Source organism: Oncorhynchus gorbuscha, linkage group LG03, assembly GCF_021184085.1.
Source record: "Oncorhynchus gorbuscha isolate QuinsamMale2020 ecotype Even-year linkage group LG03, OgorEven_v1.0, whole genome shotgun sequence".
NCBI classification, from domain to species: Eukaryota; Metazoa; Chordata; class Actinopteri; order Salmoniformes; family Salmonidae; genus Oncorhynchus; species Oncorhynchus gorbuscha.
In genome coordinates, this window is record NC_060175.1 from 99,461,531 (window position 1) to 99,480,220 (window position 18,690).

At 40.3% G+C, this 18,690-nt stretch overlaps 1 protein-coding gene across 2 annotated transcripts in view; it reads left to right on the plus strand.

Annotated features, from left to right (window-relative positions):
- Positions 1-309: 309 nt before the first annotated feature.
- The window catches only part of LOC124023343 (TBC1 domain family member 22B-like), a 20,340-nt gene continuing 1,959 nt past the window's right edge, over positions 310-18,690 (plus strand). The window contains exons 1-8 of one of the 2 annotated variants that reach the window (XM_046337859.1): positions 310-566; positions 2,605-2,661; positions 3,881-4,230; positions 4,387-4,554; positions 6,420-6,490; positions 7,669-7,797; positions 13,099-13,164; positions 17,788-17,902. In XM_046337859.1, the coding sequence (XP_046193815.1) occupies positions 511-566; positions 2,605-2,661; positions 3,881-4,230; positions 4,387-4,554; positions 6,420-6,490; positions 7,669-7,797; positions 13,099-13,164; positions 17,788-17,902 (1,012 nt within the window). In that variant the 5' untranslated portion in view covers positions 310-510. The remainder of the gene's footprint in view (positions 567-2,604; positions 2,662-3,880; positions 4,231-4,386; positions 4,555-6,419; positions 6,491-7,668; positions 7,798-13,098; positions 13,165-17,787; positions 17,903-18,690) is intronic. The other variant, XM_046337865.1, reaches the window with a different exon arrangement.

An 18,690-nucleotide genomic window follows, 5' to 3' on the forward strand; every position in this document is an offset into this window, starting at 1 on the left:
TGCTGATTTGTTTCTGTTTGGAAAAATAACCCTGTCCCTTACGAAGTACTAACTATGTAACATAAAATACAAGCCAAGAGAAGACCTCAGGCTAGCTAGTTTACTATTTATTACACCTTAGTCATAATAACATAATAATAACGAATGTTTATTTTCCCGGCTTCATGAATGTTACTTGTAACACCACAAGATGAAGGATGCGTGTTCAGAGAAGGTTGACTCTGTTTCGCCATAGTGTTCCTATTGGTAAGTGTCTATGCACCTGTTAAACCCGTCCGCCAATCACACGTCCATGTCAATGTGTCCAAGATGGCGACCTCCATCGTTCTGTATTATACGTTCTCGCCAATTGCAACAAAATAACATTATTGTCACATGTCAAAACGTTGTTGTTGGTCGCAGAAAATACAACACGGTTTAGTATATTGAATCGGAAACGTTAAAATCGTCTCCAATGCTTTGTACATTTGTAGAACTGCGCGCGATGATGGTCTGAGGGGATTTCCAAGCATGGCCACCGATAACAGAATTCATTTCTGGAGGAAAAACGCAAAGGTTCCAGGGAGGTAGGTTTCAGTTCTCCCTCTCGTCAATGATAACAATCTCGTGATTATTAAGATTAGAATGGTGTATTCTGATAAGGAGTTAATAACTCTGTATTTTAGTGGGCATAACGTCGTTGATTTTGCGTCATTACAGTGCCACTAAAGGTTAATAAAACATATGCTTAATAGCCCTGTTTGAGGGATAGTTTATAAAGCCTTTGACAATAAAGAAGTGGTGGTCTTTGTTGCACTAGAGCACTTATTAGAGCTCATATAAGGTCACAATCATGCCTTTGTCTTGGCTAACAAATGTTGTTACCTGACGTTACATATACAACCTATGGTTCATACAACATGTCGGGTGGTCTGTAACGGGGGAATGTTGACATGTAGCATATGCAGCAAACTGAGAAAAAAATAATTTCAGAAACATCCACAATAGAGTATTACCTAATAGATTGGCGTATAGTCTTTCTTGTGGAACCCCTTTACCGGTGGGAAAATCAACACAATGTGTCTATCTAATTATGGCCCATGATGAGGTATCACAATGTATCTCTTCATAAACGATCATAAGGGGAAGTTGATTACAACATTGTAGCTGTTAGAGTTGACAGTCATTTCTGGTCAAGAGTGAAGATCTTGATTTGTTAATCTTAAACTCTTGAGTTTAAATATTTCAGCAGAATGTTTTTTTTAAATCTAACGTTTTCATCTTGTTCCTGTGAACAATTAGCAAATAACGTTATTCTAGTTGTTATGCACAGTTTTATGATTGAATATGATCCATTATTTTCGATACATAATGTTGAATGGAAAGTACAAATCATTCTGGTTACATGTTTATCCTCCGGGTTGGTGCTTTTCTTTAATACTCTCTAGCCCTTCTAAGTAACTAATTGAGTCAGTCACATGGAGGATGGGAGAACACATTGGAAATGCATGACCAAGGCCCATATTCACAAAGTGCTGATCCAGGATCAGTTTAGCCTTTTAGATCACAATTAATACAATTATATGGACAGGGGTGCCCTGATCCTGAATCAGCATACCTACTCTAAAATCAGCCCAGGCAGTTGAATGGCTGTTTTCCTGCCAGGCTGCCCGGGTCTGTTGAGGCTCCAGGGCAAGGGTAGGGTGTGGTGGGTACCAAGGTAATGTGAGGAGTCTCTAAGGAGTGGGTGTTGCCTTTGGTGAGGAAACAACACTGTTCCCAATAATGACAGAACAAGTTACGTAATAAGCCACTATGAGATACCATCCAGACATGATAGGGCATTACCATTGTGCCATTTACAAAAATATACAGTCTGTAAATAAATATATTATATTAAAAGGTTACTAGGTAAACTCAAGATTCTACAAATATCCCCGAAAGACACAGCTGATGAGCCATTTTACTACAACATGAGCTATTATTGTGTTAAAGACCCAGTGACTTGACTAATTCAGTTATCTACACAACGTAGCCTAGATAACATTTGGCTATTTCCCCCTCGACGGAGCTTGGTTCACGTCAGAACACAAAGGGAGACAGGCACACAGGCGCCTTTGGACTGTGTTGCAGGTCACAGCTCTTGTAGCATCATCAGATGAGTGCTCAACATGCTAGCATCCGCTGAACAGGATACTCTCTCCATGGGGTGGCAGTCTGTCACTCGCACTGGCAAGCTGTTCACAGAACCTCTTAAAGCTACAGTATATACCTACAGTACTACCGTAACAACCATTATCCAAAACCAAAACAAAATTTAGATTAATATTTTAGGAGCGAGCTAAGAAGTGCTCGGTATACCCATTATGGTTGCTCTGGGGGGGGGGTCTATGCTTTTCAACCTGTAAAATTCATAATAGTTGACTATAATGTTTTGTATTATTATAATTTTTAATTTTTTTAATTTAACTTTTATTTAACTGGGCATGTCAGTTAAAAACAAATTCTTATTTTACAATGACGGCCTTATGACCAACATTGTCAATGAATCATGAAAAGAGGCCTCAATGGGCCCACGTTCTCCCAGTGAAGTACAGCTAGGCTACTGCTCTTTCCCCTCTACAGTATACAGCCAGTTTATGGAGCACAGCATCCTCCCCTTGACCCCAGAATCCACCGCACGTAAGTGCTCTGCATAGCTGATCTGCATGGAACCCACAGGGATTTAAACTATATGTCATTCAGCAGATCTTCTTTTATTTAACCCTTTATTTTTTTTCCATTGATTCAACATAGATTTTCGCATGCTTAGTTTAGATTGTCGACGTTCGTGTCTTGTCTGTTGGGCCAAGCCTTTGAATATGTGTGGATGGTAATTGTTTAGTTTGATTGTTCCACGTTATTAAATTTATCATTTTTTTTTGTTACACTCTTCCTTTTTATACATTTTTGTTCAGCGTTTCCATTTTATATTAGATATAGTGAGAATACAAAACATTATGAACACCTGCTCTTTCCATGACGTAGACTGACCAGGGGAATCCAGGTGAAATATGTGATCCCTTATCGATGTCACTTGTTAAATCCACTTAAGTGTAGATGAAGGGGAGGAGACAGGTTATAGAATGATTTTTTTTAAAGCATTGAGATGGATTGTGTATGCATTGGGTATGTGTGCCATTCAGAGGGTGAATATTTAAGTGCCTTTGAACGGGGTAGTAGGTGCCAGGCGCACCGGTTTGTGTCAAGAACTGCAACGCTGCTGGGTTTTTCACGCTCAACAGTTCCCGTGTTTATCAACAATGGTCCACCACCCAAAGGACATCCAGCCAACTTGACACAACTGTGGGAAGCATTGGAGTCAACATGGGCCAGCATCCCTGTGGAACGCTTTCAACACCTTGTAGAGTCAACATGGGCCAGCATCCCTGTGGAACACTTTCAACACCTTGTAGAGTCAACATGGGCCAGCATCCCTGTGGAATGCTTTCAACACCTTGTAGAGTCAACATGGTCCAGCATCCCTGTGGAACGCTTTCAACACCTTGTAGAGTCAACATGGGCCAGCATCCCTGTGGAACGCTTACAACACCTTGTAGAGTCAACATGGGCCAGCATCCCTGTGGAACTCTTACAACACCTTGTAGAGTCAACATGGGCCAGCATCCCTGTGGAACGCTTACAACACCTTGTAGAGTCCGTGCCCTGACGAATTGAGGCTGTTCTGAGGGCAAAAGGGGGTGCAACTCAATATTAGGAAGGTGTTCTTAATGTTTTGTACACTCAGTGTATATTGTCAATGTATCATTGTGTGTTTACCATGAGACAGCTGTAGCTGCTCAATGGTTTCTTCTTTATACCAGTGGCACGTAGATTAAACATTTTAATTTTCTCTCTGCAGGTTTCCTAAAGACACTCCAAAGGCAAATAATCTCAAGTCCAAAAAGGCGTCTAGTTTCCACGAGTTTGCCCGCAGCACAAACGATGCCTGGGACATCGACGATGAGGAGGATGAGGACTTCTTAGCTCCCATCCATCCCTCATCTCTCCCGCTCACCCTGCCCTCCACACACCAGGTACCTCCTCTTCCTCCACAACAACCCATTAACACCACCATTGAGCCAGACACAGGGCCAGGGCCTGCAGACCGGCTGGCTCCCCCAACAGCAGAGGTCCGCCTTCAGCATGAGGAGGCCAATGGCAGAGTGGTGGTGAAGTCCAGCAGTGAGGCCCAGCTCAACACCAATACAGGTAATGAACAGGACACTAAAGTCAGGGGTGGGTTTTAGGGAACATGTATTATCCCATTTAAGATATTGCTCAATACTGCTTTGATATGGTCAGTAATCTGCTCTTTGTGACTTGTCACTCTGCAGTCCCATGATCCTCCACTCTCTTCCTCCACAGTGCGTTCCACTCTGCAGAAGCAACAGTCTCTCCCAGTCCGCCCCATCATCCCGTTAGTCGCCAGAATCTCTGACCAAAATTCATCGGGGGCCCCAATCATGACAGTGCGAGACAAGAGTCGATTGGACAAATTCAAATACCTTCTGTCCTGTCCTAACACCGACCTCGGTGAGACTCACACCCTATACGTTGAACAAAAATATAAACACAACATGGAAAGGTTGGTTTCCATGTTTCATAAACTGAAATAAAAGATCCTACAAATGTTCCATACGCACAAAAAGCTTATTTCTGTCAAAATGTTTTGCACAAATGTATTTACATCCCTGTTAGTGAGCATTTCTCCTTTGTCAAGATAATCCATCCACCTGACAGGTGTGGCATATCAAGAAGGTGATTAAACAGCATGATCATTACACAGGTGCACCTTGTGCTGGGGACAATAAAAGGCCACTCTAAAATGTGCAGTTTAGTCACACAACACAATGCCAATAATGTCTCAAGCTTTGAGGGAGCGTGCAACTGGCATACTGACTGCAGGAATGTCCACCTGTTACCAGATAATTTAATATGATTATCTCTACTATAAACCGCCAACTAACATCATTTTAAAAGATTTGGTAGTACGTTCAGCCCGCCTCACAACCGCAGACCACGTGTATGGCGTTGTCAGGGCGAGCAGTTTGCTGATGTCAACGTTGTGAACAGAGTGCCCCATGGTGGTGGTGGTGGGGTTATGGTATGGGCACAAATAAGCTACAGACAACGAACACAATTGCATTTTATCGTTGGCAATTTGAATGCACAGAGACACCGTGACGAGATGCTAAGGTCCATTGTTGTGCCATTCATCCTCCACCATCACCTCGTGTTTCAGCAGGATAATGCACAGCCCCATGTCTCAAGAATCTGTACACAATTCCTAGAAGCTGAAAATGTCCCCGTTCTTCCATGGCCTGCACACTCACCAGACATGGCACCCATTGAGCATGTTTGGGATGCTCTGGATCAACGTGGACGACAGCATGTTCCGGTTCCCACTAATATTCAGCAACTTCACACAGCCATTGAAGAGGAGTGGGACAACATTCCACAGCCCACAATCAACAACCGGATCAACTCTATGCAAAGGAGATGTGTCACACTGCATGAGGCAGATAGTGGTCACACCAGATACTGGCTGGTTTTCTGATCCACACCCCTACCTTTTTTTAAAGTCATGTGAAATTCGTAGATTAGGGCCTAATGAATTTATTTAAATTGACATCTTTCCTTATATGAACTGTAACTCGTCAAAATCTTTGAAATTTGTTGCATGTTGCGTTTATATTTTTGTTTAGTGTAGATTGAGGAAGCTAATAGAAGGTCAATGTTCTATTTACAATGTTTGTCTTCTCATTCTATTATTTACAATGTAAAGTATGTATTCTCATTCTATTATTTACAATGTAAAGTATGTATTCTCATTCTATTATTTACAATGTACAGTATGTATTCTCATTCTATTATTTACAATGTAAAGTATGTATTCTCATTCTATTATTTACAATGTAAAGTATGTATTCTCATTCTATTATTTACAATGTAAAGTATGTATTCTCATTCTATTATTTACAATGTAAAGTATGTATTCTCATTCTATTATTTACAATGTAAAGTATGTATTCTCATTCTATTATTTACAATGTAAAGTTCTCATTCTATTATTTACAATGTAAAGTATGTATTCTCATTCTATTATTTACAATGTAAAGTATGTTTTCTCATTCTATTATTTTTAATGTAAAGTATGTATTCTCATTCTATTATTTACAATGTACAGTATGTATTCTCATTCTATTATTTACAATGTACAGTATGTATTCTCATTCTATTATTTACAATGTACAGTATGTATTCTCATTCTATTATTTACAATGTACAGTATGTATTCTCATTCTATTATTTACAATGTAAAGTATGTATTCTCATTCTATTATTTACAATGTAAAGTATGTATTCTCATTCTATCTCCTGGGCCTTGTGATCCACAGAGGAGCTCCGGAAGCACAGCTGGTCAGGCATTCCACGAGAAGTGAGGCCCATCACATGGAGGCTCCTCTCTGTAAGTACCATGATGACCTTTGACCTACTCTCTGTAAGTACCATGATGACCTTTGGCCTCCTCTGTAAGTACCATGATGACCTTTGGCCTCCTCTGTAAGTACCATGATGACCTTTGACCTACTCTCTGTAAGTACCATGATGACCTTTGACCTACTCTCTGTAAGTACCATGATGACCTTTGGCCTCCTCTGTAAGTACCATGATGACCTTTGACCTACTCTCTGTAAGTACCATGATGACCTTTGACCTACTCTCTGTAAGTACCATGATGACCTTTGGCCTCCTCTGTAAGTACCATGATGACCTTTGGCCTCCTCTGTAAGTACCATGATGACATTTGGCCTCCTCTGTAAGTACCATGATGACCTTTGACCTACTCTCTGTAAGTACCATGATGACCTTTGGCCTCCTCTGTAAGTACCATGATGACCTTTGACCTACTCTCTGTAAGTACCATGATGACCTTTGACCTACTCTCTGTAAGTACCATGATGACCTTTGGCCTCCTCTGTAAGTACCATGATGACCTTTGGCCTCCTCTGTAAGTACCATGATGACCTTTGGCCTCCTCTGTAAGTACCATGATGACCTTTGGCCTCATCTGTAAGTACCATGATGACCTTTGGCCTCATCTGTAAGTACCATGATGACCTTTGACCTACTCTCTGTAAGTACCATGATGACCTTTGACCTACTCTCTGTAAGTACCATGATGACCTTTGGCCTCCTCTGTAAGTACCATGATGACCTTTGACCTACTCTCTGTAAGTACCATGATGACCTTTGGCCTCCTCTGTAAGTACCATGATGACCTTTGGCCTCCTCTGTAAGTACCATGATGACCTTTGGCTGAACTGGAGATCACACACAAAGGAGTATGACGATATGTTGGGGTGGGTTTCACATTCTATCTTTTTAAAAGGTTTTTATTTTATTATTACTTGTTCAACAAAATGTCTTTCTCTGAGCAATTGTAGCAGTGTGAAATAATATCACTTCCCAAATAATCACTGCATGTATGTGACAACTGCACACACATTGCTCGTGGTATTTGTTGCGATACGTTCAAAATTCTCTTATCACACTTCCTGTTCCGGTCCTGTTAATATCTTCAAGAGTATTTCCTCTTGATGAATAAACAGCATGTTTTCTTCTCGTCATTTCTATCAATGGTAGGGTTACCTCCCAGTCAACATGGAGCGCAGAGACCTGGTGCTGAAGAGGAAGAGAGATGAGTACTTTGGTTTCATTGAACAGTATTACCACTCCAGGACAGACGAGACTTACAAAGACACATATAGACAGGTAATAGATGAATCACCAAATACTAATATATCAATGTTTACCAGTGTTTAAGTAGCATATGCCTACTGTAGTGAGTCAGTGTTTAAGTAGTTTATACCTACTGTAGTGAGTCAGTGTTTAAGTAGTTCATACCTACTGTAGTGAGTCACTGTTTAAGTAGCATATGCCGACTGTAATGAGTCAGTGTTTAAGTAGATCATGCCTACTGTAGTGAGTCAGTGTTTAAGTAGCATATGCCTACTGTAGTGAGTCAGTGTTTAAGTAGAATATGCCTACTGTAGTGAGTCACTGTTTAAGTAGCATATGCCGACTGTAGTGAGTCAGTGTTTAAGTAGAATATGCCTACTGTAGTGAGTCAGTGTTTAAGTAGATCATACCTACTGTAGTGAGTCAGTGTTTAAGTAGTTCATACCTACTGTAGTGAGTCCGTGTTTAAGTATATCATACCTACTGTGGTGAGTCTGTGTTTAAGTAGATCATACCTACTGTAGTGAGTCAGTGTTTAAGTAGATCATACCTACTGTAGTGAGTCAGTGTTTAAGTAGATCATACCTACTGTAGTGAGTCAGTGTTTAAGTAGTTCATACCTACTGTAGTGAGTCAGTGTTTAAGTAGATCATACCTACTGTAGTGAGTCAGTGTTTAAGTAGATCATACCTACTGTGGTGAGTCCGTGTTTAAGTAGATCATACCTACTGTAGTGAGTCAGTGTTTAAGTAGTTCATACCTACTGTGGTGAGTCAGTGTTTAAGTAGTCATACCTACTGTAGTGAGTCAGTGTTTAAGTAGCATATGCCTACTGTAGTGAGTCAGTGTTTAAGTAGATCATACCTACTGTAGTGAGTCAGTGTTTAAGTAGATCATACCTACTGTAGTGAGTCAGTGTTTAAGTAGTTCATACCTACTGTAGTGAGTCAGTGTTTAAGTAGATCATACCTACTGTAGTGAGTCAGTGTTTAAGTAGATCATACCTACTGTAGTGAGTCAGTGTTTAAGTAGATCATACCTACTGTAGTGAGTCAGTGTTTAAGTAGATCATACCTACTGTAGTGAGTCAGTGTTTAAGTAGATCATACCTACTGTAGTGAGTCAGTGTTTAAGTAGATCATACCTACTGTAGTGAGTCAGTGTTTAAGTAGTTTAGACCTACTGTATTGAGTCAGTGTTTAAGTATTTCATACCTACTGTAGTGAGTCAGTGTTTAAGTAGTTTATACCTACTGTATTGAGTCAGTGTTTAAGTAGTTTATACCTACTGTATTGAGTCAGTGTTTAAGTATTTCATACCTACTGTAGTGAGTCAGTGTTTAAGTAGTTTATACCTACTGTATTGAGTCAGTGTTTAAGTATTTCATACCTACTGTAGTGAGTCAGTGTTTAAGTATTTCATACCGACTGTAGTGAGTCAGTGTTTAAGTAGATCATACCCACTGTAGTGAGTCAGTGTTTAAGTAGTTCATACCTACTGTAGTGAGTCAGTGTTTAAGTAGCATATGCCTACTGTAGTGAGTCAGTGTTTAAGTAGCATATGCCTACTGTAGTGAGTCAGTGTTTAAGTAGATCATACCTACTGTAGTGAGTCAGTGTTTAAGTAGATCATACCTACTGTAGTGAGTCAGTGTTTAAGTAGATCATACCTACTGTAGTGAGTCAGTGTTTAAGTAGATCATACCTACTGTAGTGAGTCAGTGTTTAAGTAGATCATACCTACTGTAGTGAGTCAGTGTTTAAGTAGCATATGCCTACTGTAGTGAGTCAGTGTTTAAGTAGATCATACCCACTGTGGTGAGTCAGTGTTTAAGTAGATCATACCTACTGTAGTGAGTCAGTGTTTAAGTAGCATATGCCTACTGTAGTGAGTCAGTGTTTAAGTAGATCATACCTACTGTAGTGAGTCAGTGTTTAAGTAGCATATGCCTACTGTAGTGAGTCAGTGTTTAAGTAGATCATACCTACTGTAGTGAGTCAGTGTTTAATTAGATCATACCTACTGTAGTGAGTCAGTGTTTAAGTATTTCATACCTACTGTAGTGAGTCAGTGTTTAAGTAGATACCGACTGTAGTGAGTCAGTGTTTAAGTAGATCATACCCACTGTAGTGAGTCAGTGTTTAAGTAGTTCATACCTACTGTAGTGAGTCAGTGTTTAAGTAGCATATGCCTACTGTAGTGAGTCAGTGTTTAAGTAGCATATGCCTACTGTAGTGAGTCAGTGTTTAAGTAGCATATGCCTACTGTAGTGAGTCAGTGTTTAAGTAGATCATACCCACTGTGGTGAGTCAGTGTTTAAGTAGATCATACCTACTGTAGTGAGTCAGTGTTTAAGTAGAATATGCCTACTGTAGTTAGTCAGTAGTTTAAGTAGTTTAAGTAGATCATACCTACTGTAGTGAGTCAGTGTTTAAGTAGCATATGCCTACTGTAGTGAGTCAGTGTTTAAGTAGATCATACCTACTGTAGTGAGTCAGTGTTTAAGTAGTTTATACCTACTGTATTGAGTCAGTGTTTAAGTAGCATATGCCTACTGTAGTGAGTCAGTGTTTAAGTAATTTATACCTACTGTAGTGAGTCAGTGTTTAATTAGATCATACCTACTGTAGTGAGTCGGTGTTTAAGTAGATCATACCTACTGTAGTGAGTCAGTGTTTAAGTAGTTCATACCTACTGTAGTGAGTCAGTGTTTAAGTAGATCATACCTACTGTAGTGAGTCAGTGTTTAAGTAGCATATGCCTACTGTAGTGAGTCAGTGTTTAAGTAGATCATACCTACTGTAGTGAGTCAGTGTTTAAGTAGCATATGCCTACTGTAGTGAGTCAGTGTTTAAGTAGATCATACCTACTGTAGTGAGTCAGTGTTTAAGTAGTTTAGACCTACTGTATTGAGTCAGTGTTTAAGTATTTCATACCTACTGTAGTGAGTCAGTGTTTAAGTAGTTTATACCTACTGTATTGAGTCAGTGTTTAAGTAGTTTATACCTACTGTATTGAGTCAGTGTTTAAGTATTTCATACCTACTGTAGTGAGTCAGTGTTTAAGTAGTTTATACCTACTGTATTGAGTCAGTGTTTAAGTATTTCATACCTACTGTAGTGAGTCAGTGTTTAAGTATTTCATACCGACTGTAGTGAGTCAGTGTTTAAGTAGATCATACCCACTGTAGTGAGTCAGTGTTTAAGTAGTTCATACCTACTGTAGTGAGTCAGTGTTTAAGTAGCATATGCCTACTGTAGTGAGTCAGTGTTTAAGTAGCATATGCCTACTGTAGTGAGTCAGTGTTTAAGTAGATCATGCCTACTGTAGTGAGTCAGTGTTTAAGTAGATCATACCTACTGTAGTGAGTCAGTGTTTAAGTAGATCATACCTACTGTAGTGAGTCGGTGTTTAAGTAGATCATACCTACTGTAGTGAGTCAGTGTTTAAGTAGATCATACCTACTGTAGTGAGTCAGTGTTTAAGTAGCATATGCCTACTGTAGTGAGTCAGTGTTTAAGTAGATCATACCCACTGTGGTGAGTCAGTGTTTAAGTAGATCATACCTACTGTAGTGAGTCAGTGTTTAAGTAGGATATGCCTACTGTAGTGAGTCAGTGTTTAAGTAGATCATACCTACTGTAGTGAGTCAGTGTTTAAGTAGCATATGCCTACTGTAGTGAGTCAGTGTTTAAGTAGATCATACCTACTGTAGTGAGTCAGTGTTTAAGTAGTTTATACCTACTGTATTGAGTCAGTGTTTAAGTATTTCATACCTACTGTAGTGAGTCAGTGTTTAAGTATTTCATACCGACTGTAGTGAGTCAGTGTTTAAGTAGATCATACCCACTGTAGTGAGTCAGTGTTTAAGTAGTTCATACCTACTGTAGTGAGTCAGTGTTTAAGTAGCATATGCCTACTGTAGTGAGTCAGTGTTTAAGTAGCATATGCCTACTGTAGTGAGTCAGTGTTTAAGTAGCATATGCCTACTGTAGTGAGTCAGTGTTTAAGTAGATCATACCCACTGTGGTGAGTCAGTGTTTAAGTAGATCATACCTACTGTAGTGAGTCAGTGTTTAAGTAGAATATGCCTACTGTAGTTAGTCAGTGTTTAAGTAGATCATACCTACTGTAGTGAGTCAGTGTTTAAGTAGCATATGCCTACTGTAGTGAGTCAGTGTTTAAGTAGATCATACCTACTGTAGTGAGTCAGTGTTTAAGTAGTTTATACCTACTGTATTGAGTCAGTGTTTAAGTATTTCATACCTACTGTAGTGAGTCAGTGTTTAAGTAGTTTATACCTACTGTATTGAGTCAGTGTTTAAGTATTTCATACCTACTGTAGTGAGTCAGTGTTTAAGTAGATCATACCCACTGTAGTGAGTCAGTGTTTAAGTAGTTCATACCTACTGTAGTGAGTCAGTGTTTAAGTAGCATATGCCTACTGTAGTGAGTCAGTGTTTAAGTAGCATATGCCTACTGTAGTGAGTCAGTGTTTAAGTAGATCATACCTACTGTAGTGAGTCGGTGCTTAAGTAGATCATACCTACTGTAGTGAGTCAGTGTTTAAGTAGCATATGCCTACTGTAGTGAGTCAGTGTTTAAGTAGATCATACCTACTGTAGTGAGTCACTGTTTAAGTAGCATATGCCGACTGTAGTGAGTCAGTGTTTAAGTAGAATATGCCTACTGTAGTGAGTCAGTGTTTAAGTAGCATATGCCTACTGTAGTGAGTCAGTGTTTAAATAGATCATACCCACTGTGGTGAGTCAGTGTTTAAGTAGTTCATACCTACTGTAGTGAGTCAGTGTTTAAGTAGTTCATACCTACTGTAGTGAGTCCGTGTTTAAGTAGATCATACCTACTGTAGTGAGTCAGTGTTTAAGTAGATCATACCTACTGTAGTGAGTCAGTGTTTAAGTAGTTCATACCTACTGTAGTGAGTCAGTGTTTAAGTAGATCATACCTACTGTAGTGAGCTGAGTCAGTGTTTAAGTAGTTCATACCTACTGTAGTGAGTCAGTGTTTAAGTAGATCATACCTACTGTAGTGAGTCAGTGTTTAAGTAGTTCATACCTACTGTAGTGAGTCAGTGTTTAAGTAGTTCATACCTACTGTAGTGAGTCAGTGTTTAAGTAGATCATACCTACTGTAGTGAGTCAGTGTTTAAGTAGTTCATACCTACTGTAGTGAGTCAGTGTTTAAGTAGTTCATACCTACTGTAGTGAGTCAGTGTTTAAGTAGTTCATACCTACTGTAGTGAGTCAGTGTTTAAGTAGATCATACCTACTGTAGCGAGTCAGTGTTTAAGTAGAACATGCTTTGTTTCCACAGATCCACATTGATATTCCGAGGACAAACCCACTAATTCCACTTTTCCAGCAGCCTGCGGTGCAAGAGGTGAGCTTCTCTCTCTCAGCTCTTCCTACTATTTGCCTGGCTTGGATAGGCAACAATTCATTTTTTATATATATTTTTTACATCGATGGGTTTTTTAATACACTGGTTCCAAAGGGGTTCTTCAGCTGTCCCCATAGGAAAACCCTTTTTGATTTCAGGTAGTTTAGTTTATTAATTCAACTTTTATAAAAAAAAATAGCACACATTACAACTCAAAAGCCATATATGCACATTAATAAAATCATAGAGGATAACACACAAAGTCTGGGACTTATTTCTATTGTGGTCCTCTTGAGACAAGATGAATAGGCAAGATTGAACACAGTATGGAAGTGAAATAATAAAACAAAAACAGAGAAGAAGAACATCTATCTCATCAAAAACAGAGAAGAAGAACATCTATCTCATCAAAAACAGAGAAGAAGAACATTATCTTATCAAAAACAGAGAAGAAGAACATCTATCTCATCAAAAACAGAGAAGAAGAACATTATCTTATCAAAAACAGAGAAGAAGAACATCTATCTCATCAAAAACAGAGAAGAAGAAGAACATCTATCTCATCAAAAACAGAGAAGAAGAACATCTATCTCATCAAAAACAGAGAAGAAGAACATCTATCTCATCAAAAACAGAGAAGAAGAACATCTATCTCATCAAAAACAGAGAAGAAGAACATCTATCTCATCAAAAACAGAGAAGAAGAACATCTATCTCATCAAAAACAGAGAAGAAGAACATCTATCTCATCAAAAACAGAGAAGAACATCTATCTCATCAAAAAATAGAAGAAGAACATCTATCTCATCATTCCAGTTACATCATAGGGGTTATTCATATGGGCACAGAAGACATCAAACATATTTGTACTTTATTTTTAAAGCTGCCCAGAGAGGACATTGTTTTATGGACAGAGGCAACTCATTCCATTCTGAGGCTCCAGTATACTAGACAGTACCTTTCCCAGCATTACTCCTGAACCTGTATAAGCACACATCAGCAACACCTGATCTGGTGCTGTGATTGTGTGCATCACTAACACGAGGAAAGTAATCACTTAGATATCTGGGCGCTGGACCATAAATACTCCTGTACACCAAACCTAGTCTAATCTGGGACACCCTAGCCTCAACAGGCAGCCAGTTTAGTTCCTGAAAGCAGCTCCTGCCTCAGCTCCTGAGTACGTGGACTCACCTTCAATACTACCCCGATCAGCTTATTCTGGGCTATGTCGAGCATCCCCTTCATAAGTTTAGATAAGCCCCCAAACCAGGAAGTAGTAGCATAGTCAAAATGGCATCGAATGAGGGCAGTAGCTAGCACTTTCATGGAGTCCTTATCTAGCAGCTTGGACTTTCTAGCCAAAAACTCCTGGCATTAACCTTCCCTAGCACCTTATTGGCCATGCTCACAACTCCCAAGCTTCCATCAAGGATACATCCCACTCTGATTTCAGACGACCTACACAATTTAGGTCTGGCTCCAAAAAAAATGCATTCCGTTTTCTCTAAGTGCAAAGATAGCTTATTATCTCCAAGCCATTTGCTAATGTTAGTAAGCTCTGTGCTAAGTATGCTGTCCAACATAGTTTTACTTTAGTGAGACACCAGAATTGTGGAGTCATTTGCATAAAGAAAAAGACGGCATGAACAAACATCTTTCATATCATTAATGTACAACAAAAACAGCAGAGGCCCAAGCACACTCCCCTGCGGAACGCCACAACTAATTGGTTTTGCCTGAGACAGTTAACCATTAACCTCAATGACTTGCTCCCTTCCCGATAAATAGGACTTTACCCAGCCTAGAGGGATACTGCTTAACCCCAGTACCTCCAGTTTGGAGATTAGGAGACCGCGGTTAACTGTATCAAAGGCCTTCTGTAGGTCAAGCAGTACCATTCCACACAGATTTCCCTCATCAATCTCTTTCCTGATGAAGTCAGTCAAGTAAAGTAGACATGAATCAGTGGACTATGTTTTTCTAAAACCTGACTGAAAATCATACATTAGACCCTGTTTGTTAACACATTCATACATCTGCTCATGTACAACTCTCTCCAGGATCTTTGATGTTACACAGAGGATAAATACAGGCCTATAATTCCCAGGGTCAGACTTTATTCCCTTCTTATACAGAGGTATAAACTTTAGCTTGTTTCATGTCCCTGGGAAAGGTGCCTTGTTCAAGAGAGAGATTAATGATATGCGTAATACAAGGGCCAATTTGCTCAGCAGAATCTATTAGAAACCTTGCAGGAATATTATCCAGGCCTGTGGCTTTGGAGCATGTAAGCTCTGCCAGCATATTGACTATTTTGGCTGTTGCTACCTTTGCGAAAGAAAAAGAGTTTGGCTGAACCCTTAACTCTACATAATACTTCTTGACTTGGTTGCTTCCATACAAACCAGAACTGGTGGGCAGCTTGCTAACCAGCTTGCTGGCAACAGAAGTAAACAAAGAGTTGAATTCATTGGCAACCTCTGCTTTTTCCATATACCATCTCCTCCTTGATGTTCAGTCCAATACTGTTGAGTTTGTTTTTGATAGTACCACTACAGCCTAATTTCTTAAATGATTTCCAAAGATTTTTAGGGTCATTTTTGTTCTCAATTATTTTCTCAGCAAAGTAACCCCTCTTAGCTTCACCCATCCTGCTCTGTGCTTCATCCATCCTGCTCTGTGCTTCATCCATCCTGCTCTGTGCTTCATCCATCCTGCTCTGTGCTTCATCCATCCTGCTCTGTGCTTCATCCATCCTGCTCTGTGCTTCATCCATCCTGCTCTGTGCTTCATCCATCCTGCTCTGTGTTTCATCCATCCTGCTCTGTGCTTCATTTCTGTGACGTTTATATCGGACAAAATCATGCTGCTCTTGAGAGTTCTTACATTTTTTAAAGGCCTTATTCCTTGCATGGATAGATTCTAGAATCTCGTGATTAAACCATGTTCTAGATTTCTGCTTTACCCTGACCAGTCTAATGGGAGCAATCACATTCACCACATCAAGGAATCTACATTTAAAGACTTCCCAGGCACTGTCTACCCCTACACTATCTAGCACAGGTGACCAGTCAATTTGACCCACTTCCTCCCTAAACATTTCAACACAGTATTTTTTGAGTCCTCTGATTCTAACAGTTTTGTGACACTTAAATATATCTTTAAAAATCCTCCTTGTGCAAAATGTAATATAATGATCACTGATTCCATATACTATTACTCCACTCTGCGATATTTTAGATTTATCAGACACCAATATTAAGTCAATCGTACTTTGCACTGTTTCACATATCCTGGTAGGATCTTTTATCATTTGAGTCAGAGCAAGTGATCTACAAAAGTGCATAAATACATTGTGGGTTGGGCTATTCTTTCTGCAGACATCAGTATTGAAATCCCCAAATTATTTCCTTCACCAGAGAATCATTACAGTTTGACAGCACAATTTTAAGACCTTCATAGAATACATTCTACTTGGGCGGCCTATAACACACACCCCCAACAAAATTGGCATGGTTTTGGGATGGCAGATATCCAGCCAGACAATCTCCAGATCAGCGCTTAAATCCGATCTGACGTTAAAAGCAATATCGGATCTTACAAACGCACATATCCCCCTACCATTCCGATTCCGATCCTTCCTGACAACAGAGTAATTACCCATCTCAATTTCTAAGTCACAAACAGATGAATCCAACCATGTCTCAGTATATCATAAGACACCCACCTCTGATTTGCAAACCAACAGGCGTATCTCATCGATCTTCGGTAGTAGACTTCTGACGTTTAAGTGCACAAAATGTAAGCCTTTCTTCCCAAAGGCCTCATTGAATTCCCGATCCACTTGTAACTCGCCTCCCACTGCGCTGCCATCTACCCACTGCCCTGCCTCCGGTGGCCTCTCTGTCCCTATGGAGCACCCCTCCCCAGGTGCCACTCCATTGTCATCACCACCGTGTCCCCCGTCACTCGCCTCTGGTGGTCTCCTCTCCGCTGAGGACCCTCCCCCTCCTCCGATGCACTGCCTCCGGTGGCCTCTCTGTCCCTATGGAGCACCCCTCCCCAGGTGCCACTCCATTGTCATCACCACCGTGTCCCCCGTCACTCGCCTCTGGTGGTCTCCTCTCCGCTGTGGACCCTCCCCCTCCTCCAATGCACTCTCCACCATCAGTAAGTCCTCTGGTCCCACTCCACCTTCAATGCTCACGCACCCCGCGGGTGCAGCACACCGACAGCAACGGTAGGCTTCATTGACCCCATGTCCAAAGCTAGAATTCGCTGCATTTTAGATGAATCCACTGCGCGTGTTCCAAACATACCAAAGCTTTGCTGTTACTCTTCATCCAACGTTCACAAGAGGAGCCTGGGTGCAGTTTGATGGGGTTCGTGATAAAGTGAGGTACAGGGCATTGATGGATATCACCCGAAATAGGTAGAACTATTTTGGGTTCCATGTAGAACCCCCTGTGGAATGGGTTCCACACGGAACCCCTTTCTTCAAAGGGTTCTCTTATGGGGACAGCTGAAGAACCCTTTTTAGGTTCTAGATAACACCTTTATTTCTAAGAGTGTATACGTGTAATATCTTGTTGGATTGTATCTGTGCCTTGTGTTCATCAGGTGTTTGAGAGGATCCTCTTCATCTGGGCTATCCGCCATCCAGCCAGCGGCTACGTCCAGGGAATCAATGACTTGGTCACTCCCTTCTTTGTGGTATTCCTTTCCGAATTTGTTGGTAGGTTGGCTGTTAGATGATGTGTCGTAGATCTGCTGAACCAGACGAGGCTTTTCCATATGAAATGAAAATGGCCACTGAATCCTCTAACAGGGTGTCCAATCATCTTGTTTTATATTACATTTACGAAGGATTAATATACAGCTAACTGCCAAAATAAAGGAAACACTTGAGTAAATGAGAGATACAAAATATATTCAAAGTAGGTGCTTCCGCACAGGTGTGGTTCCTGAGTTAATTCAATATTTAGGGCCATGTATAAAATGCCCAGATGCCCTTTATTTTGGCTACCATGGCTAGAAGAAGAGATATCAGTGACTTTGAAAGAGAGGCCTCAAAGGAACCTAGAGTGTTTAAAGAGTTTGTATATCTCTCAAATGTGTCGTACTGCCCTGAACAAGGCAGTTAATCCGCTGTTCCTAGGCCGTCATTGAAAATAAGAATTTGTTCTTAACTGACTTGCCTAGTTAAATAAAAGTAAAAAATAAAATAAAAACAGTCACCAGATCTCAACCCAATTGAACACTTGTGGGAGATTCTGGAGCGGTGTCTGAGACACTGTTTTCCACCACCATCAACAAAACTCTAAATAATGGAATTTCTCACAGAGAATGTTGTTGTATCCCTCCAATAGAGTTCCAGACACTTGTAGATTCTATGCCATGGTGCATTGAAGCTGTTCTGGTGGCTCGTGGTCGCCCAACAACCCTATTAAAACACTTTGTTGGTGTTTCCTTTATTTTGGCAGTTACATGCATTAATCCCCCCCGCGTAGTTATTTTTCAGCA